The sequence below is a fragment of the Vanellus vanellus genome (assembly GCF_965231255.1).
Source record: "Vanellus vanellus genome assembly, chromosome: Z".
NCBI lineage: Eukaryota > Metazoa > Chordata > Aves > Charadriiformes > Charadriidae > Vanellus > Vanellus vanellus.
The window spans coordinates 67,014,526-67,041,440 of record NC_138908.1 but is presented as its reverse complement, the minus strand read 5'-3'; the positions used below and the strand labels follow the sequence as shown (position 1 = coordinate 67,041,440).

The 26,915-nt window shown below is 36.6% G+C and overlaps 1 protein-coding gene across 3 annotated transcripts in view; it reads right to left on the bottom strand.

The window, feature by feature from the left end:
- Positions 1-26,915, bottom strand: part of PDE4D (phosphodiesterase 4D) — a gene marked incomplete at its 5' end in the record, with an annotated part of 552,125 nt that overhangs the window by 364,188 nt on the left and 161,022 nt on the right. The window contains one exon of one of the 3 annotated variants that reach the window (XM_082497089.1): positions 12,156-12,424. The exons of the other annotated variants lie outside the window; for them this stretch is intronic. Within the exon in view, the coding sequence (XP_082353215.1) occupies positions 12,156-12,424 (269 nt within the window). Of the gene's footprint in view, positions 1-12,155; positions 12,425-26,915 lie in introns of those variants that run through there. 3 annotated transcript variants of the gene reach the window in all.

Below are 26,915 nucleotides of genomic sequence, written 5' to 3'. Positions count from 1 at the left end.
TAATATATTTAAGCAGACTACTTCTTTGCAAAAGTACTCTAACCTTCATAGTAAAATTGGGTGCTTCCACTATAAAATTATTAAAAGGACAGAATTAAGTATGCAAAATTTATTCAATATTAGTTAACTTTGCCGAATCTATATAACGAGCTAAGTCTAGTCCAAGGCCTAAGCATCCTTAAAATAAATTAAATTATATTATATATAACTACTTTGTTTTACAAATAAATACTGTATCAAAGAAAAAGTAAATTATCCAATGGTGACCACGTCATCCCTTTATTGAAGTATTTTATTTCGTTCACTTAATATACACTAAAGTCTGGAAGAGCCCTAGGCTTTTCTGATACAGGCTTCATGAACTTTCAAGTTTTCTAAGCATAAGTTTTTACACAAGCTACCATATGCCAGCCTATTTGTTGGTAGAGGATTGCTGTTATAATATCAGGGGATTTCCATTTCAAAGTCATTCTTTTTTTGTCTTCTGTATAACTCCCTCTATGACAACTAAAGCATAACCTTCTATTACCAAAAGGGTGTGGATGGTATTGAACAGTTCCAGCTCATAGAACAAACTTATATGCAAAAAATATTACCTAACAGCTTTTACAGACCAAGGTCATGTCATGTTTTTACCTGCCCTTACTTTCTCTATGTATTTTAACAATGATGTTTCTTTCACTGTGTGCATTCAAATAATTGATGACATTTTTATAAGGCCTTTAAACATGAATAAATTTCTTTTATTTATTTTTGATTGGTGATTATATTTACACTTTGGACATGCAAGTAGCAGCTTGTAGCAAAGCCTCAGCACACAAAACATCTTTTATTGTGTAAAATATGTCTAGAGCGACTTTGTAATTAAACGCAGCGTGTAGTCTGGAAAACTAGATAGCTTTGAGGATATATGGAGAATGAAAGATAGAGGCTTTCCTCCTTGGACTCAGCTGAGATTTTATTTTTATTCTCCGCCACATGTGAAATGATCTTCACATCAGAAAAGGAGATAATCCAGATCAGCATACCAATGGCATTTGCAGTAGATGCTCCAGGGACTGAAGGGGTTGTTAAAATGCTTTTCAATGTTGTTTATATGGAGTCTAGTTAAATTTACAAATTAAAAATGCTTAGTAATGAATCCCATTTCTAAAAACTTCATTGGACATGAAGATTAAACTATTTTTGTGTGAGAATTTGAAGAAGAACTGATAAAAAAAAATTACTTCTAGTGATACATTCCCAAAGGTTCATAACATGTGTCCTTTAAATTCAACAGCACTGAGATCAAGTTCTACTTTGTAATATACTCTCTGAAGGAAGCTGAGATTAAATCTTCCATCCAGAAGCCTTAAAATTAAAAAGAAAAATAAACCACAATGGTTACATGAAGAGCAGGACAATGAGGTGGCAGATCATTTGTACTAAGGAGAAAAAAGGAGTAGAAACAACTCATCCACAACCAATCTTCACAAAGATTCTGAAGAAAAGATTTATAACTTTAAAGGCAGGTTTTCAATTTTTTGTGGTATATATATGCTTGATGGGAACACTGACAAATTGTATTGTAGGGAGATGATTTTGCCCCTCTACTCCACTCTACTGAGACCCCACCTGGAGTACTGCATCCAGCTCTGGAGCCCTCAACATAAGAAGGATGTGGACCTGTTGGAGTGGGTCCAGAGGAGGGCCACAAAGATGATCAGGGGACTGGAGCACCTCTCCTATGAGGACAGGCTGAAAGAGTTGGGGTTGTTCAGCCTGGAGAAGAGAAGGCTCTGGGGAGACCTTATAGCAGCTTTCCAGTATCTTAAGAGGACCTACAAGAAAGCTGGAGAGGGATTTATTTACAAGGGTGTGCAGTGATTACACAAGTGGCAGTGGCTTCAAACTGGAAGAGGGTAAACTTAGAACAGATATTAGGAAGAAATTTTTCACTGAGGGTGGTGAGGCACTGGAACAAATTGCCCAGAGAAGCTGTGGATGCCCCATCCCTGGACGTGTTCAAGCACAGGTTGGATGGGGCTCTGAGCAACCTGGTCTAGTGGAATGTGCCCCTGCCCATGGCAGGGGGGTTGGAACTAGGTGATCTTTGAGGTCCCTTCCAACCCAAACCCTTCTATGATTCTGTTCTTGGGAAGCCTATTCTTTTAGTGGCTGTCAGTTTACAAGCCAGATTAAGAGATTCTAGGTCATAGAAAAGGTTAGACCATTGACCCAACAAAATCTGGGGAACATAAAAGATTATTACCAGCAAAATTTTTACGTTTTTTTTCTCACAGAAGAATATCTGTGTAATGCAATATAAGATATGGAGGTTCTAGAAGAATGGTTGATAAGCCACAGTGGCATAATGGGTATCAGACCACCATTATGAGGAGACAGCAGTGTGTACCACAGTGTTTCAAGAAGCATTTCATTAACATCTATCAAGATCACACTGAGATCTTTAAAAAGAGAAGGCTTCCAGATTGGAGCAAAAACCCAGAAAGAAAATCAGAAAGAAATTTTGATAAAGTAAAAGGAGAAAATAGAAAATAACTTGCAGATATGTCCACTGAGTATATTGTGAATTTGCTAAAAGAAGACAGGTGGCCTAAAGGAAGATAAATATATATTTAGAACAGCAGTAATGGCAGACCTGCTGTTGGGTGATGATATATATATATCATATATAATACATGATAATATAATTATGATACATGCAGAATATAATATACCACTCATTACCACCTACCTAAACAGAGTACATGATGCTGTGATTTGAATCTCATAGCTCAGCAGAACTCCCTCCCGCGCAGGCTCCACACGAAACAAGGCATTCCTTGGTCTTGGTAATTACTTGGGGGAAGGGGGATTGGAAATTCTGAAGTATTTCAAATTAAATATTTCAGGCACAATAAGGCAGTATTTTTCAATATTTTATTTGAAAAATCCTCAAAACCTCAATCCTGAAGTTCAGGCTAAAAAAATTTTTTATTCTGTTGAGACAGGTTTTTTTGGGGTGTTTGGGTTTTGGTGTTTTTTTGTTGTTGTTGTTGTTTTTTGTTTTGTTTTGTTTTGTTTTAAACACACTGAAAGATGCAGTCCAGTCTTGAAGTCAGAATGCTTCAGCCTTAGTGCTACTTTTTAAATTGCTAACAACAATCACATGGTGGGATTTAATTCGTCTCATAGCCCATTCCCCCCAATCATCATGTGTTTTAATATTGTTTCTCTTGGCAAGCTATTGTTGATGAAAGGCCAAAAGCTTGGTATTGTCACAGCTGCTTCTATACCAGTGCCACCAGATATCACAAACTGTTGTGTGACTACAGGAGCAACAACTCCTTCTCTGACACATATACCTCACACAGTCACCGCAGACAAATATAGTCCACCCAGAAGAGAACCACACGGAAGTCTCCAGACTGCGACCATCACAATAAGTAAGAAATACTTAAGTATGCAATTGTTCTGTAATCATTTTGTAGCTGGAGTATCTAATGGCTCTCACATACATTGCGTTCCTTGGAAATAAGCAGTACATGCTTGGAGAAACAATGTCATTTGTAAGTTTCAGATATTTCTTCTGCAGTAAATTATTTTTTATGTGGGGAATGAAGCTCATTTTGCAGTCAGTTCTTAGGCATTTTAATGAATATTTTTTGTGATCTTGCTGGATTTCCATATTTAATTTTGTGGTCTAATCTATTTCCCATAAGAGCATGCATTTACACAAGTCATTATTTTTCTTTTTTATTACGTAATGTGCTACAATTGTAATTAACACCTTTGGAGAATTCAATCTCTGCCATGTGAATGTGCATACTAATGCATAGGCCAAAGATGTAGGTGATATATTAAAATAACTTAGGTTTTATTGCTTATGACTGTGTTTATGAAAGTACAGATTTTAAAGGTTCTTACAGCTGCACAGCAAGACTGGAAATACAATAGCTAGCTTTTCTGATTCATCATTCAGTGAACCTTCCCATCCCCAAAAGAAAATTGCATGTCTTCTATAACACAAAACTATATTTATGGTAATGGTCAAATAAATCATTTATTTGAATATAACTGGAAAATTGTTAGAATAATAAAGTGCACATCAGAAATGCTTAATTTTTCCTTCAGTTACTCAATATGGAAATATATATTGTTCAGATAAAGCTGGAAAAATCACACAACTTATAAAACCTACTCTGGATAAGATTTATTTGCTGTCTTATTCTATTGTTAGGGGGGAATAAACATACAGACAGATATTCTTAAAACACCTTGTGGAGATTCATTCTCATGGCACTACTACTACTTGTTCTGGAGATTATTTGCCAGGCTCAGTGGATCCAGTTTTATCACAGAAGCCTAATAAAACATACACCACAAAACCACACACATATACACAAAACCCACTGTTTACATGTTCTATTAATTAATCCACAATTATTTTTTTAAATTATCAAGGTGACATTGTCAAGAGATAGTCCCAAAGACAAATTCATGCATTAAAGAAAATCCATGAAAGTTCCTGTATATTCCAAGCTAAAGTTAGTCTGGCCCATAAAGCTAATGCATTTAATTGTACATGACTCGTTGTCAGACATTATTACACCTTAAAGTATTCCAAGCTTACTTGAACAATCTATCACCCTTAAAAGTCTGTGACTACTAGTTTACAATAATGAACCTCACTGTCAGGAGCATACCTGTGGAGCACTTGCCACAATGTGATTCTAACTCATTCGTTCTATCTGTTATAATAAGAATATTTAATGACTACTGACAGATTTGGTACACTGAAGAACACAGAAGAGATCTGATCACTAAGAAAAGTACAATCTAAGAGGAAAACAGGCTACAATTAAAGCATTATGACATGACCACAAGTGTTTCTTTATAAAACAATAAATCTTTAATTTAAGGCCAATGTACAGTGGAGTCTTTAGATTCAAAATGGAGGAAAAGGTTACCACGGAATACTAATTTCAGCTTGCATAAAAAATTAAAACGGTGTCAAACTGTAGAAGAAACAAACAGGATAGTACAGACTGGGGCTAGAACAAATAACCTGTTTTGGCAAACCACAAATAAAATAGTAATATATATACATGCAAAATGAAAATGAAGATAGCAAGTTTGCAAAATGCAATCAGAGTGATCCAACCAGAAGCAACATGGAAGACAGCCTAACAGGCTTCCCAAGATCTTACACATTAAGCTAATAAAAACATTCTACAAAAATTTCTGGAACATTTTTCAATTTCTTTTAAAAAATCTTAAGAAAAATCAGAGACTTTATCATGCTAGAAGGGTAAAATAATTAAAACCTTTGCAGTGACAAATAACTACCTGCAATACAATTATAATAAGATAAAATGAAAAATTGTGGATACAAGAGCACTCTTGTAAATCAGTTCTTTGCTTTTGAGGTAACTACTAAATGAGAGCAGAACTATAGGAACTCAGTTTCACTTCTGCTAAATTACTTAGACATTCTCCTAAATTCTGCCCAGCACAGAACACGCCATTAAAGACAAAAGATCAGACAATAGCATGGCTGAGGCAGAGCACTTCAGCTATTAAAACTTATGAAGAAATATCAGATCTACAAGGCAAGGAGGTCATCTACAAGACAGAAAGAATCAATGAAAATAGTTGAGATACATTTTAGTTTGGAAGAAAAGGAGAGATGCAACAGGTACTGCTATAAAAGACAAACTCTTGTACTAGCAAATCTAGCCAGCTAAATTTATTGGGTTTTCTCCTTCACATTGTTCTCTCAGTTATTTGTCACTATACAATAAAGACTTAGAATTTAGTCTTTGATTATTCATTTTCTGAAGTGATCTGGGGTTTCCTTTCTGATACCAGGAGCTCTGCTCTAACAGGACTTTAGGAAAATGCATCTTTGCCTCTTCCTTTTTTTTTTTTTTTTACAGGGAGGTGAATTTTGTCCTCATCTGACTCTCCACAGGTTTGAGCTTTGTGCAACATCCTCAGCTTATTGCAAGCCACTCTGTAGATACTCGCCAGCATCACGTTCCCCTAGCTCATTCCTTGCCTCTGCTCCACTAACCCATGCATAGGTGTGCACAGATCCCACCAAATACCCATGCTGTCTTTGCAAGTCTGTTGCCTATTTATATACAGGCATCCACATAAGCATGCCCTTCTTTACGTAATAGAATTTCAAGAAAAGTGTGTGTATGTGGATTGGGTTATCTTACATATTTGTAGTATCTCACCATGACAATATTGTAAATGAAATTCTTTCCTGGGAAGGATTTATGCATCCATTATAAATATCTTTACATTATATGTAGAGAGGATCGCATACTATTCCAGAAAAGGAACAAGGTAACCCATTCTAAAAAGTCTGGAAGTGGAAGAGAGTCCTCTGCAATATGCCACTGTAATATGCCACTTATTACCTTGACTAAAACCCTATATAATAATTGGTCAGCTGGTTTACAAAGTGTGAATAAAACTTAGGTGAGAAAAAGCAAGGAAAAAACTCAGATGTTTTCTTAATTGAACGGAAACAAATAAGGTCACATATGCAAATGTGTATCTTATCTTCATCTTACTCAAGATAAAACTTTACATTTGACTTTAATAGTTCCAAAAGGATGTTATTGTTAATTAAATTTTATTGCATCTGTAACCTGATTAAACACTGCCTTTAATCTCATGAGTATATGCAACTAATTAAATTGGGAAAATATACTGCAATCTGGCTTCCTTTTGAAATATTCTTCCATAACACTCAAATTTTTTTCCACAGAAGTTTGAACTACTCTGCGCAATTCTCTTGAACATTTCAGCTGTTAGTACAGAATATACGCACATACAGTATAGAGAGTACGAATCCTATCCTTCTCTAGTGTTCTTCGCATAGTTATCACCCTACTCTGCTTTGATGGAACTTCCTTTTGAGATGCTTTTCATACACCAAATTGTCATTACTTTAGTTCCCTAAAAAGCACTGGGTGGTGAGGGACAGGAAAACATAGTCAGGCATTAAAAATCTTTGAAGACAACATATCTTGAAAATTGGAAGAAAATTGCAGTGAGAAAAAGTCTATAGTTTCAGTTTGGTATAGCTTCAGTATAGTTTAGTAGTTTCAGATATACACACTGAATCAGGCAGTGTGGAACCACATCAAGTTAAATATATTGCTCTTCTGCAGTCAACCTATAACTAACACTTGAGGTTTTTGTTGTTTTTTGCAATTAGCGCTGAAAGTGCATGAAAAGATATTGTGCAATAAAAATAAACAAAGACCTGAGTTTATCAGTACCCTTATGTCAGTTACATTCCTGAAACTTAAAATGGCACACCTTACCCGTATCTACCTAAACTATTTCTAAGGCATCTATCGTTTTCATATCTGAATGCCAAAGTCAATGTAAAACTATTTACTATGGGTGGGGACAAACACTGGCTGAATTCAGAAGAAAGTACTCTATATAACTAAGCACATGCTTGCATTCTTACCATCAGTAATCAATGGTTAGGTTTGCGGGTGCATGTTTATAAAAAAAAACCAAAAAAACAAGTCTAAAGAGCAAAAACATAAAACTCCTGAACATTGGAAAGTACTGAATGAGCCCCAGAAGAACTGGAGAGGGAACAGATATCAAAGGGGAAGACTGACAATGGACCCATGAAAAACAAACCCACTTTATGTCATTTTTAATATGTCATATATCACTACATGTTGTATCTGAACACACACAAATAAATCACAAAGGCAGCAAATATTCTGTCCAAAATTATATATAACAGAGAAAAAACAACTAAGCTTTTTGTGTTCACTGAGAAGTACTAAGGCAGCAAATAATAAAGGCCAAAACATCAAGCACATTCATGCCATGACTTCATACTTGCAATTAAGTAGATACAATTTAGTTGCTATGTTGCACTGACCTTGCTATCCTGCTCCAAATATTTATGCTTCTTGCTTCCTCTCCCTTTCCTACAGAAAGGAATTTTTCATGGAAAATAAAGGAAAGCTGACTTCCCGCATGAGTTAACTAAAGCTGTATGATTTGAAGTATCTAAACATCCTTCCACAGACCTCTGGACGAGTCTCACAGGCGCTGGCTGTTCACACAGCTGGGCAACCAACAGCCCCCTTCCCCCTCACCGAAGGCGCTCTCTTCTCACCAACCCCAGCACGTGTGATCCCACTTTCCTGACCCCTCCTGACAAACTGCACCGGGGAATAGGCAGCTCAGAAAAGGCATACACAGAGCCAACCGGGACAATTCAGAAACTGAACAGAACCAGAGGACTTATCTTGTCTGTGTGCAGCTGTGATACGTGCTGCCGCATCACTATATTGATCTTAAAGCATTATGATTACTTTTACGGTAATACAATATAATGCAGATTTCTGAGGAACTTGAATTGGTTGTGGTTAAAGTATATTTGAATTTCTGGCCATTCTTTTCAGTCGCTACAGATGTTTCCTATTGACTGCGGACTGATACTGTCTATAGACTGAGAGGGATCCAGGCTAAAAGTTCAAGATAACTTATTTAATTTCACAGTTTTGATTTCAGTTTTAAAATTTCACAGTTACAGGCAAGACTAGCTGTAACACTCTCTGAAGCTATGTTATTCAGAAATTTCTCCAACAAAAATGAAGACCCCACGCGTCTCTACCACTTAAAACCTTCTATTTCAACTCATTCAGTGCTGCATTTTTTCCTCTCTAAAATACTAAAATCAGTTTATCTTTCAAGTGTTAGAATGAATTCAGAGTTACAGCTGGGGAAGGATAAAGATGAAAAGAAAGGAAAGGACTCATAAAATGTCTGAGGTTAATGGCTAGAGATGAACTCTGAGTTGAAAGAAATATTGGCAAATTTTCCATTACATTCTTGTGAGCAAAATCAAATTCTATAATGCATTTTTGAACATAGTGGATGGAAACTTCCTACTAAAAACAAATTAAAAAAATAGACTATTAAGTCATGCCTTCCTGAGAACAACTGATAGAGAGAGAACAAATTTAAATGAATGGTTCCACCAGTTTCTTAAGTACTCCCTAGTATATGGACCAGTTTGTGTACAATTTTCAGGGCAATTTTTATATAAGACATGGTTTTCTGAAGACACAATGGCCCAACTTTTCTGGAAAGAACCACCATAGAGCTTCTTAAAGAGGTCTTAAAGGCTTACATCGTACATCACCTTTTTTTATCACAAGTAGTTACATGCCTTTTACATAACATACTGTCGCCCCCCACTGTGTAGATGGACGTGTGCGTTGCATCCTATGATTGTATACCTCATCATGTAACAAAAAATGAAGGCATTTTGACAGTTCGTAACCAGGCCATTTATGCAGTCTTCATAAGACTGAATATTCCTGCCATATGACTAAAAATGATAACTCGATTATTCATGTGAAAGGATAATAGTCACGTGATAAAGAAAATGCATTTTAGCGTCAACATTTGTACATCCGAGGCTATTACAGCGGGGGAAATATGGGCCTTATGAAAGAAAGGGGGAAGAATCGAGTTGCCAGAACAATTCAGCCATCTGCCACCCACTTCTTGACTGTATGTGAATGCCGTTTTGGAGCTTGGAAATCAGGGAGTGAGGTACCACCTGAATGAGTTGTTCTGGTGCACTGGATCTATAGTGGCTGTATTGGGCATCACTGCAACACACAACAATATCTTTAGTGTTAACATTTCGTTCTTACGCTACCTATATACATAAACTTCTAATCATAAGAAAAACATAAGGAAATACTAAAGTTATAAAATTAGTGGTATTTTGCAAAGTCAGAATGACTTTCCAACTTACTGGTGGCTTGAATAAGATCATGTTATTAAAATTTTTAATGCCTGTGTTGATGGACTAAATAAGAAAGATGTATACACAAATTCAACGACTATTCTTAAGGTAGAAGAAAATTAGAGTGCTTACAGAGAAGGTCATAACTACGGTGGAACAAATGATATGCACTAAAACCAGAATGGATCCTCCCTAGTACTACACTTTGGAGTAAACATACAGCTACTCCATTTTCAAAAGCATTTTTTCTATGAGCTGCCTAAAATGGATTATATGGATATGGAATTAAAACCCATGTACTGTCTGTGTAGCCAAAGCATCTAGAAACCACATGTCTATCACACAGCACCTCAGTTGTCTAAACATAACAAAGTGAAGATGTATCAGTAACTACAGAATTGATGGGATTTGGCAACAAAATAAATTTTCTAAACACATAGTAGTGCTTCTGCTTCCCTTCATACACCTGTGAGTCTGATCACATATACTATTACTTAAGATTAGTGTGTTTTTCTCCTCCATCTTCACTTCTGGGATACTATTTTTCTTTGCAGGTTCTCAGGTAATTTATGATAACGCTCTGATTGACTCTCTACTTCTCTGCTTGCTGAAAAAAAAAAAAAAGTGCTGCTAAAATGAGTCAGTCCTACAAATCATTTAGAAATAACTATGAATTGTTCAACGACAGTATTTTGCAGGTCTAGTGTTTCACATATTTGGGAAAAACCCAAGCATTTTGTACACTCCATGTCATGCTGAAAAAGGCACTCTACCCATACTCAAAACTTTCTGAAGTTCACTAGGGGAAGTGCTTTTAAACAAAATTCCACTTTTTAATACTGTGCCAGCCTTTGCCTTTCCATGTTGCCCAAACCTGTTTGTTCACTTCATATCCGTCCCTTTTAATACCTTCCTTTCTCTGTCATCTTAAACTGTCTACAATAACTGTCATAACACATGATAAGTTCCCTCTGTAAACTTTCACAAATTCTTATTTATTTTCATTTTACAAAGTAAAACAGTTCTTCCTGTATTATTTCTTTTTTATCCTGCATGTTCTTACGTATTGACAGTTTTATAAATTATTTAATGCAGACCAGCAGTTAGAAATCCTTAATGTTGTTGGGATTTATGCATAACTGTTAAAGGAACATGAAATATCCTAATTTCATTCAGTTTTCTCTGTTACACGTGCAATTTCTGACCAGGTACACTGGTACACTTAAATGTTCTTTAAGTATGAAGGCACACTTGGTTTTCCTCATCCTTTACAAGGGTAAAAATATTATCTTATCAAAGGAGTATTTTAACTATACAAATGCATAGTAAAGATTTAGGCACACATGTATACAATGTGCAATGCACATACCAGTCTCATAGCTATGATGTAAATGTAATTTCACGCAAATTAAGATAAACTTGAGCAGCATATCCATTTGCTGCTTAGAATACATGACTTAGTTTCTTTGCACATATTTCATTGGCCTCCTTTCTTTATATTACATTTTTACTTGTAATATAAAGGGGGCAAAAAATCTCACAAGAAAAAACAGAACACATCGAGATCTCAGGACCATCAAAGCAAGCAGGAATGTATTACTGAGTTACAACAATCTCATATGTAGCATTTTAAAAAAGAAAAAATTAAGTAATGAAGTTACGCTGCTGTTTTACAGAAGATGGATGCAAAAAAATGTAATGTCTTTTATAGATTTGATCACAAACACATCTAAGTAATGATGGAGTTACAAAAATAGTAGTACTCGTGAATCATTTAACAAGGGATTCCCTTTCCATCCCTCCTCTGTTTATTCTAGCAACTGCTTTAATAAAAATCACTGTTTCATATACAATATCTATTCCCATCATTCTTCTCTGTCATGTCTTTTTTAATTTGAGCGCTGTTAAAATATAAACAAACTTATGCTGTTCTGCTTAGGGGAGGAGGGGCCATAAATTGCCAATAAAAAAATAAAACAAAATATATTTAAAAGACACATTAAAGAAAAAAAATGCCTACTCACTCTGGCCTGAACAGCACAGAATGAGATAAGTACTCTCCCTTCTTAAGAGTCCAGTTTTTATTTCTGGGGGAGGGGAAGAAAGGAACAATTACCTGAGAAATCAGAGGAAATAAAGTAGGGTTTGTGCAAGCAAATATGTGTTTTCTTACCGTATATAAATTACTATTTTCAGCTTCAGGTCCGAAATTAACTTGAGTCATAAGTTAGAACTGTCTTTTTCAACCAGAGGGATTCACGCAGAGATCAAACCAACAAATATAAGCACTGACACTGAGGGGATAAATCTCTACAAAACCAAACCAACCTGACATTTCATGACAACCCGCTCTTACCAGGTATGTGCCACAGTGAAACGCCGCTGTTTTGGTATGTTGCTATTTAACAGCATCCTGCGCAAAAGCCTGGGAGAGTTTCGAGGAGAAATAACTGGAGACAGCCGAGGAGAAGCAGATGAAGATTTCCTAGATGTCCTGGATTTTTCCTGTTGCAACAGGTTTTCCCTCAGGGTCTTCACAAGATCTTCATTTAACCATGGATTTTGACAATGTGCATTATCCACTTCAGGAACAGCCAGAGTGTCCGGACTTGCCTGCTGAGCCATGTTTCCCAAGTAAGTTTGTTATTAAGGTCTAATACAATCGAATACTGGTTTAACTGCTTGAAATATTTCCTTTCTAAATCAGTTCCCAAGAACTGTGCAGAGCTCCAACTCCAGTTCAGCTTATTCTGTTTTCAACATGGTGTCGCCTGCCCTCAGCTTCTCTCTATAGATAATGATCTACAAAGAAAAAAGCAAGCTAACTCCTCCACAGAAACCTATTAAACATTACCACTCCCCTCGCAGCCCTGCTGCCAAAGATCACTTATTAGCTATCGTAGCACGGGAGGAAGAAACTGCTTTAGCACAGCCTTTGTCGGAGCTGCAAAGCTGCCGGTTAAACTATTGGAACTAATGTGCTGCAGCTGCTTGAGTGACTTCTGGTTATGTACATAAAAAGTGCTGGAGGAGGGCTTAAATATCAGATGCATGCTCATTTTGTTTGGTTATTCTTTCCGTTTGCTTATTCCTGAGCCTTCAAGAAGGCTGAAAGGAAGGGGTCCGCTGAATAACCTCTTCTGTTTTTTCCAGGATCTACAGTATTTATCTTTGTAGTCCTCATGTACAAAGCAGGATTACAAACTTTTACCTCTTAAGCAAACTAGTAACTGCTGCAATTAGATAATGTAAAAGGCTTTAGGTTCTGCCTTCTCCCCCTCTGCCCCCTCCAACTCAAGTTTATCACCACAAGTTTTCAAGCGCAATTGGGCAATACTAATACTTGCTACCTTATGTTTTCCAGTGAAACAAAACAAACATTTAAGATCTGCACACAAACTGAAATCAGACTACAAAAGCTACCAGTATGTGTTTAATGAGATGGTCTTAATTCAGTATATCATCATGACCACTACTTGAACTAAGGAAGTGCCTTCTTTCTATTTGCAGCTAGTGGGGAAATAAACTATCGAAAGATACTAAAAGAAAACTTCCAAAATACGAAAAGGCAAAAGTACTTGCATTTATTTGGTCAATACATACTGCTATTAAATTCCATTTTTAGAATATCTTTTTTTCATGGCATTATGCAAACAAGATATTGGTGCAGTTTTATGATCTAACAAAGCCTTTTTCAATCCATCCTGAGATTTCTTTTTTTTCATTTTTAATTAAAATAACTTGCTTCCTCTATTGTGAAAGACAAAATTTTTATAAACATCTTCAGTTTTGTTCATAACTCACTGATAGCAGACAAAGACCTGTAATAACTGGTGGTAGGTTAATATTTGCTTAAGATTGATACAGTTATTTTTACAGCAACAACAACCACCTTTTCAGTTATAACCATACTTCCTGTTCATCCTACAGGAACAAAACACCACCATTTTGTGAGAGATTTCGTTTTAACGTCAGAACATTGGTTACATATAATCTTCATTGGTGCAATAGATTCTCTCTCTTTTACTTTGTCTTACAGTCCAGCTTTCCTTTGTGAATAAGAATTTCCTTTTGAAGCACACACAGTGCCGAGGCTTTCAATGGGGTGAAGGGTGTTTGACCACAATTACATGACCAGGGGTGAAAGGCAAATACTGTTCTCTGTCTTACGGAAAAAACAGAAATCCTGCAAAAGCAGCCTTCTGTCACAATGGAGAGGAATCACCTCTGTACTTAGCACCGAAGCCACAATTCCTGATGAGGATTATAGAGAGAACATCATGATGCTGACAGAAGTACAGCAGAACAGCAACTGAAAGGTCAACTTACATTAAGAATGACATTGCTATCAGGTGTCAGCCCCATTATGTAGACAAGTTTAACTGTACTGCGTCATATGTGAAATTTGATAACAAGGTATTTAGAAATTTAACTCAATATTGAACAGCACGTACCACAGAATGCTGAAATCACTGTGCATGACATTTTTGTGTATTTTTCTAGAACTTTATAGATTTAATCACTATGTAAAAACTAACGCTCACCAAATACAGAACAAAGCCCCAATATTATTGTAACTACAAAACCAAAATTTTAAACTATGTTTCATTGAGAACAAAATTTAAACTGGAAATGAAGTGTTAATCCACAGACAGAAAAAGAATTGGATTCAATCATAACTAACACAGTAACTGCTTCCACTCCTTTTCGATTGGAAGAGTAGTATACACAGCACTGGTCCTCAACAAGCAGACCAAAAAAAAAACACCATCATATAGGAAAACGTTTATTTTATATCTATGAAGAACAAGCATATAATTTCTCTATTAGCCTATTATTCTTTCTTATTTGCTAAAAAACACTAGCAATTCCATACAAGTCCAATATTTTTTTTCCAAACAATAGTCTGTGTAATGAGAGCTATGTTCTTTTATGCTATGAAATACTGCCACCTGAAGTCTATTCCAAAGCATGGTCTTCAGATAGCTGCAGTGGCTTTATGAAACTAGACTGATCCGTTGGAGATCAATGAATCAATGACGTCAATAAGACCGTTAAGATTTATTACAGGCGGCCCAGGATCTTGCTTTAAGTTGCACTATGTTACAAAGATAATTATAGAAGAGGAAAGTATTGGTGCACAGATGAGCAGTTTTATTACCCTTGTTCTTAAAAATATCAGGACTAAGTCAACAAGGACCATTACCTTGACATCCTGCGTTACAGGTATCAAGTGGGTTTGCCACGTATTCAAAGAGGTAATATGTAATGTGTATAGAACAGCAGGATAATGCTTTTTAACAGGAAAAGCGAGCTCAGTCATTATAAAGTAGCACTGTTTGCATGAATAGCTAACTAAAATGCTTTTCCTTACTTGGTTAATGGCTTAGATTTGTGAATGTAGATGCTCCATTCCTCTAAATACCTTATTTTGACATATGCCTGCCGCTTCCTCCTCCTCCTCCTCAAAAAAAAAAAAAAAAAAAAAAGAAAGAAAAAAAAGATGTCTAGGAGTACTAAATGAGATCTTCACATGCTCAGAACAGTAATTTTAATTACTATAAACAGTCTCAAAATATAAATGATTTAAGAATCATTTGAGCTAATCTATGTTTACATCTAGCATGTATATGTACTATGAAAACTCTCAAGCATGCTCATGAAGTTAAATGAAAGCCTTTGGACTGATTTTATTATAGACTAGAAACACAAACAGCCTTCACTGTAATAAAAAGCAGAGGTCTAACTTCCAGCATTATTGAATAACCACTATGTGAGTTAGACAAAATGCTTGTCTTGCAGTCAGGACTAGGGAGAAGACAAGGCAGAAAAAGGGCAGTACCATGAGGTAGACTAGCCTTAAAACAAAACTATGCCATAAGGAAAAACTATCATTTCCAGTTTAATGTTTCTAACTACACATTTTAAAAAGACAGCAAAGTAGAATTATCTCTTTTTTCTATAAAAATTCTGATTAATTAAGGAACAATCCTACTTGACTGTGTTTTAATAAAGACATATCTAGTTTTCCTACAAAGATCACCACAGTTATTAAAACTGGAAAAAATTGTCAGCTACTACTTTGAAAAACTCCTTCAGGTAAAAACTGCAGCATGTGTTTTTCACACATATTAAGAAAGCATAGGGTACAATTCCAAAAATTGCTGTAGGGTTTTTAATCAAGATTACAAAAAAAAGGATTTTTAAATGTTTTTCCCAATGAGTTAATTTTCTGGGCTCTTCCCCAGTCATGCTGCTGAAATAAGATCATTGAAAGTGGCCTGTGAAATTCCACCAAAAGAATATACTTATTGCTTCTTTAAAAATGAGAATATTTGAGACCTGACACATGTCACATTTGCAAAAGGTAATACTGATAGTGCTTTAAGCATGTTCATGTTTTACGTCCTAAGGGCATTTGACTCACCATCTGATTTAATGTTCTAATTTAAGGCACTCACAGTGAAATCTAATTTTGCAGGTTTTGCTTAGTCACGGCTGCATAGGTAAAATTTATATCAAGATCAGATTTAATTCTGCCTGCTGTACATTTAAATAAATCATCATAAGGCTCAGGACAAAAGCAGAGAAATAGAATCTCCTTATAACAGAAATTGAGCATTAAAAAAATCTAGAAGTGGCCGTAGCTTCTATTCTCTTCCAGTGACCACTTTAAGATACTAAAAAATGAAAATGAAGCATTCAATTCTTGTACTTTTCATAAACTTTCTTATGAGATATGTTCCTTATGATAAATTTAATTAAATATTACAGGCTTAAAGTGCTCACATTTCTGTTAATCATGAAGACTAGAAAGAGCTACAGCATATGGAAGAGAGTAAGTTAATAGGTTCTGCAGGTAATACTGTGCAAGATTAAGCATGTATTTGATCTCACATAAAAGAGACTAAACAAGGATTAATAAGTAATTTCTGTATTACAACTACTTTGAACACACAGTATGATAAAGTTACTTTAATATTATAACTACTAATCAACATATAAAATATATTACGCGATTGTGGCTATTTTAAATTACCTTTAACAGATTTTTTCTTCTTAGAGCATGAATGAAGTCACTCACAAGGAGCAAAAGAACTCTTTCAGATAAAATGTGAAGAGGAAAAGTTATTGGAGTATCTTACTTGTGAGCAAGTAGAGAATTCCAGACACATAGGAATACAAGCGAAAGAACAACCCTCCGACGTGTTGCTTCTTTGAAAGCAAGCAGATCAGTATCACAGGATCATAGAAGAATTCAGGTTGGAAATGACCTCAAAGCAGGACCAGCTGTAAGGTCAGAGCATGCTGAGGTACTACAGCACCTGAGAATGGTGCAGAAGAAGTGGAGAGAAAAGAAGATAAAGTCAGATGGTTGTGAAGAATGGGGGCTATACCGTGGCTTAACTTCCTGAAGCAAATAACAGAATACTGAGGGTTTGGTGTGACTGAGGAGAATTCTAATTCTAGATAAGGTAGAAAATAAGAATCCTGGATGTTACTATGATTCTTATTTGGAAAGAGAGGTTAATGCATAAATTGAGGAGCATAGCAGTCAAGGAAGAGAATAAGGATAAAAGAAGAAATTAATAGGTGATAGGAAGTCTTAATAAAATGTTAAGTACCGGTAAAGGTCACGGGGTCATTTTAATACCTGCCAATTGCCACATTCTCAAAGAGCTGATACGATAGTTATGGATTTGCCAAGTGCAGGATAGTGCATATCTGACCGTTTTCCTAGCAGTTACATGCACGGCCTGCCGGGGAGACCGCAGGTAGCACGGAGCTGCGATGGGTGGCTGAAAAGAGGATTGGTTGCACTTAGCATAGCGATGGCAGGCATCCTCTGACAGATGAAACTCTGTAACAGTGAAAGGTATGGAAAACACACACCATTCTCAATATTCCAAGGAAATTGCAGGCTGCTGGGTTTACTCTGTGTATTTGATAGAAGTAAATTTTCAATAATATCCTCATGGAACAATGGGACCTAAAACGGCATTGAATGACTGAATCAGGTCAACTTTCCAAATAATAGTCAGATAGACATATATTGAGAAGTATACTTTCAGAAGGAGAACAAAACAAAGTAAGAACAGCTTCTGGTACGCTCGAAGTTGGGCATGGTATGTTTGCCACTATCAACAAAACCCTTGCTGTCACTTAAAATTTTAGAGCACTTTTATTCAAGAGAAGTTCCTAATAAAAACTTTTCATAATGTCAGCTCAGATTCACCTTGCAATTCAATAAAATGTGTTGCATTTAGTCAGTCATTTCTTTTATTATATTTTTGGAGTGTCTGGAAGTATTGTCATGATTCTATGAAAATAAAGCAGTGTTTAGTTGCTGATTCCCCCGAATGAGCTGCTGGATGTTTGTGCATGGCAGAAACAGCAGAGATAAGAGAACACTGCATATATATTAACGAAAGAAAACAAGCAGATACAAGAGCTACTTCTAACAGCGGGGCCAGGGTCCATTCTAAGAAAAATATTTTGCAATCCTTGCACAAGGACTTCAGCAGCATTTTATGCAAATGCCAGTGAACACTCAGTCTTATACTTTCAAAATAATTTGCTAAATGGAATACAGACCCATGACAGAACTTCTAAAAGAGCTCCAAACTTAGAACAGTACAACGTGTTTCTGAAGAATGAGTTGAAAATAGAGATTGTCTGAAATCTTTGCAAGGTTGTACAGTTCCTTCTACAATTTGTGCTGCTACAGAAAATGAATTAAGGATATTTTCAGAATACAGTTTGTTTGTGGAATAAAAGCTATAAACTGAGTGCTGTTGGGGGCCATCCACTGCTGTCCTGTAAAGAGCCCAGTAGATGGTCTGGCAAAGACCTCCAGCTTAAAACCACACATTGCCATACATGCACACAGGAAAACAAAACAAATGAAGTGGGGGAAGCGGTCATCTCAAGAACAGTCAACTTAGCATTTGGTTATAAATGAAATCATTATGTCAACACTGCATAGGATAGCCCGGAGATTTCCTTCTAACAAGATTAGATGTTCCTTAACTTAAAGAAAAGGATTAAGAAAAACTGCTTCTGTAATCAAGAGCTTCCATTAGAAAGGACTGCCAACACAATCTTGTTTGACTACACAAGGAAAGCTGTCAACATTTGAAAATACAATGCTTTTACTATACCAACCCTTGGAAAAAAGGCCTCAGCCAGTATGACACATGTTAGAATATCTAACAGATACTTCATAAAAATAAAAGCAGCATTTTTTTAAAAGGATTATATGCGGTGTGGCTTGCCAGGAAGAGATAGGCAGATGTATCATTCCCCACACATATGCGTTAACATAGAAGTGAACAACCTCATATGACAAATAAGAATAAACAGAGTAGCAATAACTGTAATTTCTAAACAATTGTGTAAGAAAACATTTCCTGGGGTAAGATTAAGGGAAATGAATGTACTTCTACACAATTACATCAAAGAACAGCCAGCATCCCTACCACTGCAACACATAAAGATGTCTGGGAACTATTAGTTAACGGCAAGTGAAGGACATGGCCCACAGGAGCAGAAAACAATTATGAGCATAAATTGCTTTGAGAGGGGTCCTGAGGAGAGGGGAAAGAAGAGGGCAGTGGAGAGGGCAGGGCACAGAAGGAAACAAGCCCAGCCCTACCTCCCTGGCCTGTATTTAATATAGATATAGGCTTGATTAAAAAGTATCACAGCTAGGCAAGTTGTGGTTACAATCTTAGATTTTTTAGAGCTAAACCTGTGACAGATACTGTTTTTGGAAGAGCATAATTTTGCCTGCTGATGTCAGTGAATGCATGATGGCTTTGTAAACCTCTAAGGATTATAAAGTATCACAAGTACTTGGCAAAATGTATGTCGACATTCTGGATTCCCAAACTTCAGAGTTTATTTCTGAAGCTAGCAGAAGCAACAGCTTTTAGCAAACTAGACTTAACCCAGGCCCTCCAAGCATGGTGGTTAAGCCAGAGTATAATGTACAATTAAACAAGTACATTTCTGAGAGGTCAGACACATGCACAGAAAGTTTACTTAACAAGGAATCTAGACCATCTGTTATAATTCAAGTAATCTGTTATTTTGACCATGCATTAAGAGCTGGGAGGAATTCAAAGAAATATTTATAAAACCGAGAGAGGTCAGAAAATTAAAAAAAAATGAGTCTAAAAGTCTACAGTAAGGTTACATAACCCACTCATTGTCTGGAGATGAGTTACTACTCAATGGAAAAAAAAAAAGTGCATTACAAAAGAAATCATAGCTACTGACAGAGCTTTAATACCACAGGATTCTTCAGAGTTTGGAGATTTCTGCTTAAGCTGTTGAACTTAGGGATGGCTCAATTCAAGCTTGTTATTGTAAATTTTATTTTAGGACTTTCGAGTTACTAAAATTTTGAGTATAAGATATAATGAAAATATACCTTTTATACATTACCCATTCATTACCCTTTTATACATACCCATTCATACAATTCACTTACAGACATTTCCTTATCTTTTCAATAGGTGTTAAAGTGGTCACTTCACATATTTGTAAGAACTGGAATTTAAAAAACAAAAAGAATTTGCTTCTACGATGTTTTTAAGAATTGACAGAGTGTATTCCCACTCAGAGAGTTCAGAGGCAGAGCTCTCTAAACAAGTTTGGGGGAAAAACGTTCCTTCCCTGCATAAAAAGCTTGGGATTGCCATACTATGAACGTATCACACCTTTTTCAAGTTCATTTTCACAAATCTTTCTGGAATCAGCAGTAGGTATTTGTGTATTTGCCAATTCTATAGTGTGTCTCTCTCCATCTTAAGGAGAAGAACTTAAATAGTTTCAGGCAACCTTTCATGGATATAAATGGAAATTTAATTCTAACCTACAGAATTCTACCCTGCTGTCTTAAATACAGTTATCCTCTTCTGAATGTACAGAAAAAAATCCTTCAAAATTCCTTTTGGTTGCATACGGCTTCTAAACATTTTGTATAATAAGAGATCTGATTTTGTACAAGGAATTTTATTCATTCTAATATTTGCCCAAAGCTTTGGAGAGGTTTTCCTTTAACATTTGCAAGGAAGAAACTAGGAATCAGAAACTAGAGTGCAGTGTACAGTAGAAAAAGTAAATCGGAGTAAATCATATGCTATATATAATTACAGAGGAATAAAAATATGATTAATTATGAAAGTGAAGCATGGCTGCTCTCAGATATTCCAAAGTACTGCAACAGCATGTAAATAAAAGGGTCTTATATAGTCTATCAGGTAAAGAAAATGATACATTTATGATATAAAGCAAACATCATTAGCACACCTTTAAGATCACCTCTTAGACTGCCCAAAACCAATACTACCGAGAGGTTTTTTGTCTGAGCCTATGTCCACTGACTTCAAATGGGGACAGGAACAATCGCTAGGAGTAGGACAATGAAAGAACAAATCATCAGTCCTCTGTCACCCTCTACAGGAAAAATCCTAAACCAGAAGCTCTTCTTACTTAATACAGAATTATACATATCTGTGCCACCACTTCATCACTCGTTTAAGGGACACTTTTATTTTCAGAGAAGTTAATGTTTCAAACATTCTTGCTGGATATAACTATAATGAACATGTCCCTATTCTCCATTTCTTGCCCTTGCTGAGGGCAAGAAAAATCATCAGATCTTTATAGAATATGTTAAGCATTTGTATTACATTAACACCGCTGGATTACTGACTGAAGCCAAACCAAATTAACCCGACAAAGAATTATGTGAAACATTTGAGTTGCAGTTGCAGAATCTGAAATTCTAAGCTGAATTTTAAACTATCCTTTCCGTGCTTAGATAGGATATTCTGGTTTTAATGTTAACAAAGAACACATATAAGAGCTCATCTAAAATAACATTTACCAGCAAGTGGAAAAGGAACTAAGGACTCAGAGGGATTTTTATGCATTTGATCGTAAAACATGAAATCCATTAACTGAAAGAGATAAACCAAAGGCCAGATCATGAACCAGATTAGTATTTTTTTAGTTTTATAATTCTCCTGTTTGTTGCTCGTTTTCACAATGTTTGTTTTCATTATTAGATTTGAGATAATTAGATAATGTCCTAAGATTAACATTAAGAATAAATATTGAGTCAATTTCTACTTTGACTCTAAAGCCAAAGGCAAAAAAAAAACAAACCCCAATCTAAAAAAGACAGAAATTCTTTCTGAGGTTATATTATTTTCATTGACTAAGGTAGCGCAGCATAATGAGAGATAATTTAATTTTCTGTAGCAGGAAGATTTACCTTTCCAAGTTTTATCTCTGTTGCTTGGAAAGAAAACATCTCAGAAGTGGCAAGTTACAGATCGCAGACCCCCAAGCCCACTAATGGACCCCGGGCCCACTTTGTGCCGGAGCTCCACACAAGTGCGCAGAGATGTGTTGTGGCCATGGCCAACCCTGCTTTCTGCTGTCCCAGTTGGCTCCACTTATTGTAGGCCACTTTGTCTCCAGCCCCGTCTCCTGATCCTCCTGTCTGGACTCCCTGGACCTGTTCCTGGCTTCGTCTGGCGCTGCTGGCTCCTGTCCCCGTCACCAGCCCAGCTCGGATGCTGCAGGACTGTGCCCTGTCTGTGCTGGGGGAATCCTGTGCTCCCAGCACATGTGAGCAGCCCCACTCTCGCTGCCCCCTGACGCAGTCATACCCCTGACTGTGTCTAACTCAGTATACCACTAGCTGTGTCCAACTGGTGGGAGGTGTCCCTGCCCATGGCAGGGGGGTTGGAACTAGATGATCTTTAAGGTACCTTCCAACCCAAACCATTTGATGATTCTATGATTCTATGAAATGTATTATTATATGTGCAGTCAAAAGGGAATATTCAAGTGGTCTCTCTTAACAGAACAGGTGAAAAGCAACACATGAAAATACTATGAGTTCATGACTTCTGTGACTTTCGAGGGCACAAAATTGAAATTGTGCTGTTCACAGAATGCAGAGATGCAGAAGAGTAAAGAAAAAAAAAACCCCACCCATGCTTAATTTATCTTAACATAGTTATGCAGTGAATCTTTCCACTATAAAAATTATTCCAGGAATAATCGAGCATTGCTGTAGGACTGCCAAAAGAAAATTTCTATTAGCCAAAAACTCTTTCCAAAACCTCTTTCTTGATATTGAGGGCACCAAGTTTGACATATTCAGATTAGAAGGGTGCCTACAGGCACTGTAGTAGTGGCATTTGGGGATTCTTGCTGCCTGCCCCAGTACAGAATCAAAGCAGTGGAATACTACACTCTGGAAGTAGGTGCCTGAGGACAGCCTGCTTTCTTTTTAGGAAGGTTGGACTACCTTTAAAGATTTTAATGTGCCTCTAGAATCATTTGTAGAATGCATAATCTTGTCCACATATAAGATTAAAAGTCTTTTGGTATCAAAGGCGATTGGGACTGGGTACCTCTTTAGGGAAGTAAAAGATCAAGACTGCCTCTCGAAACAAGTGCATAACCACAGAGCTGCATTTAGGATATTGGTCACGTAATGAATTATTGTCATAGAAATTAGCTGCCTCTCTGGCAATCAAGACTCCTGTAGATGTTTGGTGGAATCAAAAGAGGATTAATGGAGTTAGCAGATTTTTGTTATACCTGATTAAAAATACTGACATAGAAATGAAGAGTAACAGAAATAACATAACTGTTCAGCAAAAGCATCAAGGCTCTTAAATTCCTTTGTGAACACTGAGGCTCTGACCTGTCTGTTACTTTAGTGACAGCAGTTTGGATTAGTGAAGAAGAAACTCGCACCTCCTACGCATATCTTTTAATTTAATTTTTTTTTAATATGGTCATACAAGAAGTCGTTTTTTTGCCAAATGAGATTGGCAGGACCCAAGAGGGTAGACCTGATAAATAGTGTCACCTTAACCAGTGACAGAAGATGTCCCAAAATGAGTGTGATGAACCTAAGGAGAGTGCTAAGTGCCAAGAAAATAAGAACCACACTGGGTCAGACTAAAGGTCTGTCTACCTGAGTATACTTTCTCTGACAGCTGCTAAGAGTAAATAATAATTGCCGAGTAGAAGAGACAAGAAGCATGCAATGACACTTCCCATACTAGCCAGTTTCCAATAATATTTGGTGTTTGGGATATCTCAAGCCACATGTTGTCTTTTTACTTAAAAGAAAAAAAAACAATGTTTTTTTCTTCCATGTGTTTGCCCAGTCATTTCTTGAACCCTTTAAACTTTTAGCATACGTAATTCCTGATACAAGGACTTCCACAACTTGATTAAAATTTTTGTAGAAAGCAATGCATTTCGGTTCATTTTGAACCTGGGAGATACTGATGAGACAAGGAATGCATAATCATATTGGATTCAAGCCTGTGAGATCTGCCAGCCACAGTGGAAGGCTTTTTTAGAAGGGTAGTTCTAAATTGCTTGAAGGAAGGAAAGATAAAGTGAAATATTTTCTCTGCCCCATCCCCAGAGCTGGAGAGTGGTGGTATGGTTCAGTGCTGGGATGTTGGTTATACCAAAATGGCAGCATTCTTTTGCAAAATAGTATCTAACTGAGTGGTCCCAAAAGTGGCCTACTAGAGAGCTTTGGATATGTACCATGGTGGGTAAGATATTGCAAATAAATGTTTCCAGTTCCCTGAGGAGTTTTCTCTTGGAAGCTCCCTTTTGATCACATCTTGATGGCTACAGAGGGATCAGGGAGGGATCAGAAGGGATTATAGAGAAGATATAGGTTAAGAAAAGGAAGGGGCTGGAGTGTTGTCCCTTTCCAGTCCCTAAGAAGCTCTGCACAAGTGAATATTGCAACTCTTAAACTGACTCAATTGTCAATGTTCGTCATTAACCCCATTTTACAGAAACTATGACAGACTCATAAAACAATGGTCCAGAAACACCTCTAAATCTTCCATCTCTAGAAAAGGACGTGGAGGTGTTGTGTGGTGCTCTGAGAAGCTGCATGACACCACAGGAAGATGAAGCAATTCAAGGAATGAACCTGAAAGTACACTGTATGTGTACATTCTTAATGTACACATTGTACATTGTAATGTAATGCTTAAAATGTTTGGTTTTCTTTTACCTCTGCTCAGCTGCAAGAATGCATATCTCATATTTAAAACAAGCTCTCCTGACAACTTAAAGGTCAGCCTTGAAGCCTACATGGAAAGAGCAGAAACAGGAAAACAGCCTCTGTGTCCTGCAAATGTGTCTGAGATCCTTCCACTATCACATAAACTGCTCTTACAGGAAGATTAACACCTAAGAAAAAGATGCTATGATGAAAAAATATATAACAGTGCAACAAAAATGGTCCATAGTGTAAATGGGCTTTCAGATAAACACTCAAAGGGAAAAAAAAAAAAGTATAAAAGAGTACATAGCAAAGGGAACATGAAGAATGGTACACAGAGGAACTAGAAGGAAAATCTGGAGGTCTAAGAAATAGCAGTGATGGTGCAAGACAAAGAACAATACTGCTAAGTTAGTTCTGCCAGTTTTGCTAAATGAACAGCCAGTTCTCCGGAAACTTTTTATCTCAGAAGAAACCAAAGCTCTGGTGGGATGTTTGTGTTATTGTCTATAGATTGCAAGTGTCGTTATGCTGATGGAGAGCTTTACAACTTCAACACTGTAAATTGAGAACCCTGGGGAACCATACGTCCAGGATGGAAAACAGTGTGAGTTTGTGCCTAGCATCCAGTTTTCAGAGTCATATGATGATGTAGCGATCCTATCCATCCACACAGCCAGAACTCTCACCCAGAAAATCATTATCTTCCATCCTTTCTCCTGGCCTTGACAAATACAGTCTTGTCAGTAATTTAGAACACTGCTGACAAGAATAATTTCCCCAGCCAATCATTCTGATATGACACTTTACTAAATTTTATATGACTCTCTGCCTTTTTTGCTGACACAGACTTCTACTTCTAGAAGTCTTCTCTGACTATTCCGCCCTCCCTCTTTTCTTTCACCTTGCTGAAATGCCAGCCTCCACTTAAGATACCCATTTCCCTCAGTCCGCTGTCATTACTGAATGCCTTCAAGCTGTCTTCAGGATAGTCTTTCACTGAGGAAAAGCCATCTATAAACATCTGCACACTTTATCTCATTATCTACCTTGAAATTCTTTGCTGCAGCGACTTTAGAAAACTGACAAACTAGACTACTGAAAACAATACTTACTGTAGCCACTTAATCACTTTTAAATCTCTATCTTGATCTGCTGCTATATGTTGCTTTAAACTGCAAGATCTCTTTGGCAAGGAATTTTGGTTTTGGGACATTCTGGTGGCTTTTTAATGATGCATTGCTTAGAACTTGGGACAACATAAAAAATAAACAAAAAATGACAGTAACAAGGAGCGCTTGAAAATCCAAGTCTATGGTTCTCTTAATATCCAGCAACAGACAATGATCTATAAATGCTAAAGAGATATATGAATATCAATTACCAACTGCTGTAAGTCAAGCCAATGCTAACTACAAAGCTTGCAGTAATAAAATGCTTAAAATTTACCAAATGGGATGCCTGTAAACATTTGGCGAAATACAAGTAGTAATTCTCCCTCTAGTGGACTCGAAGGAGAAGTACAGAGTTACAGTAGACCCAAGCACATACGAGTAAAAAAAAAGCTCTTTTTTTACAATTCGTTACCAATGAATGATTTTTTTTATTTTTTTTATTATTTAACATCTACCCTATTGCAGTAGCTCTGAGCCACAGCCAAGAACTACAGTCCCACTGGGGTAGATTCTGTACAATTACAGAATAAAAAGCTTCAATAAACAGCTTAAAATTTAACAGAAATCATAGTGAAAAGAGGAGTAAAACAAAGGGAAAGGAAGAGTACAAGGAAACAGATTTTTTCACATGAGGTATTGATTTGTATGCAGTAGCAACTTCTCAAGATTTTGAACATAAGTTCAAAGTTTTAAGGAGGATTCCAAGAACAATTAAATTTATCTATAGATGTTCTAAAGATAGCTTCTGCCAAATGTGAGGGGTAGAGACAGAAGAAAATATAAATACTTGTTAGAAATCTAAGAGGAAGGCATTATAAGCTCATCTCTGTAGTGATGAAAGCCTGGTGCCAATTTCTTGGTGAAA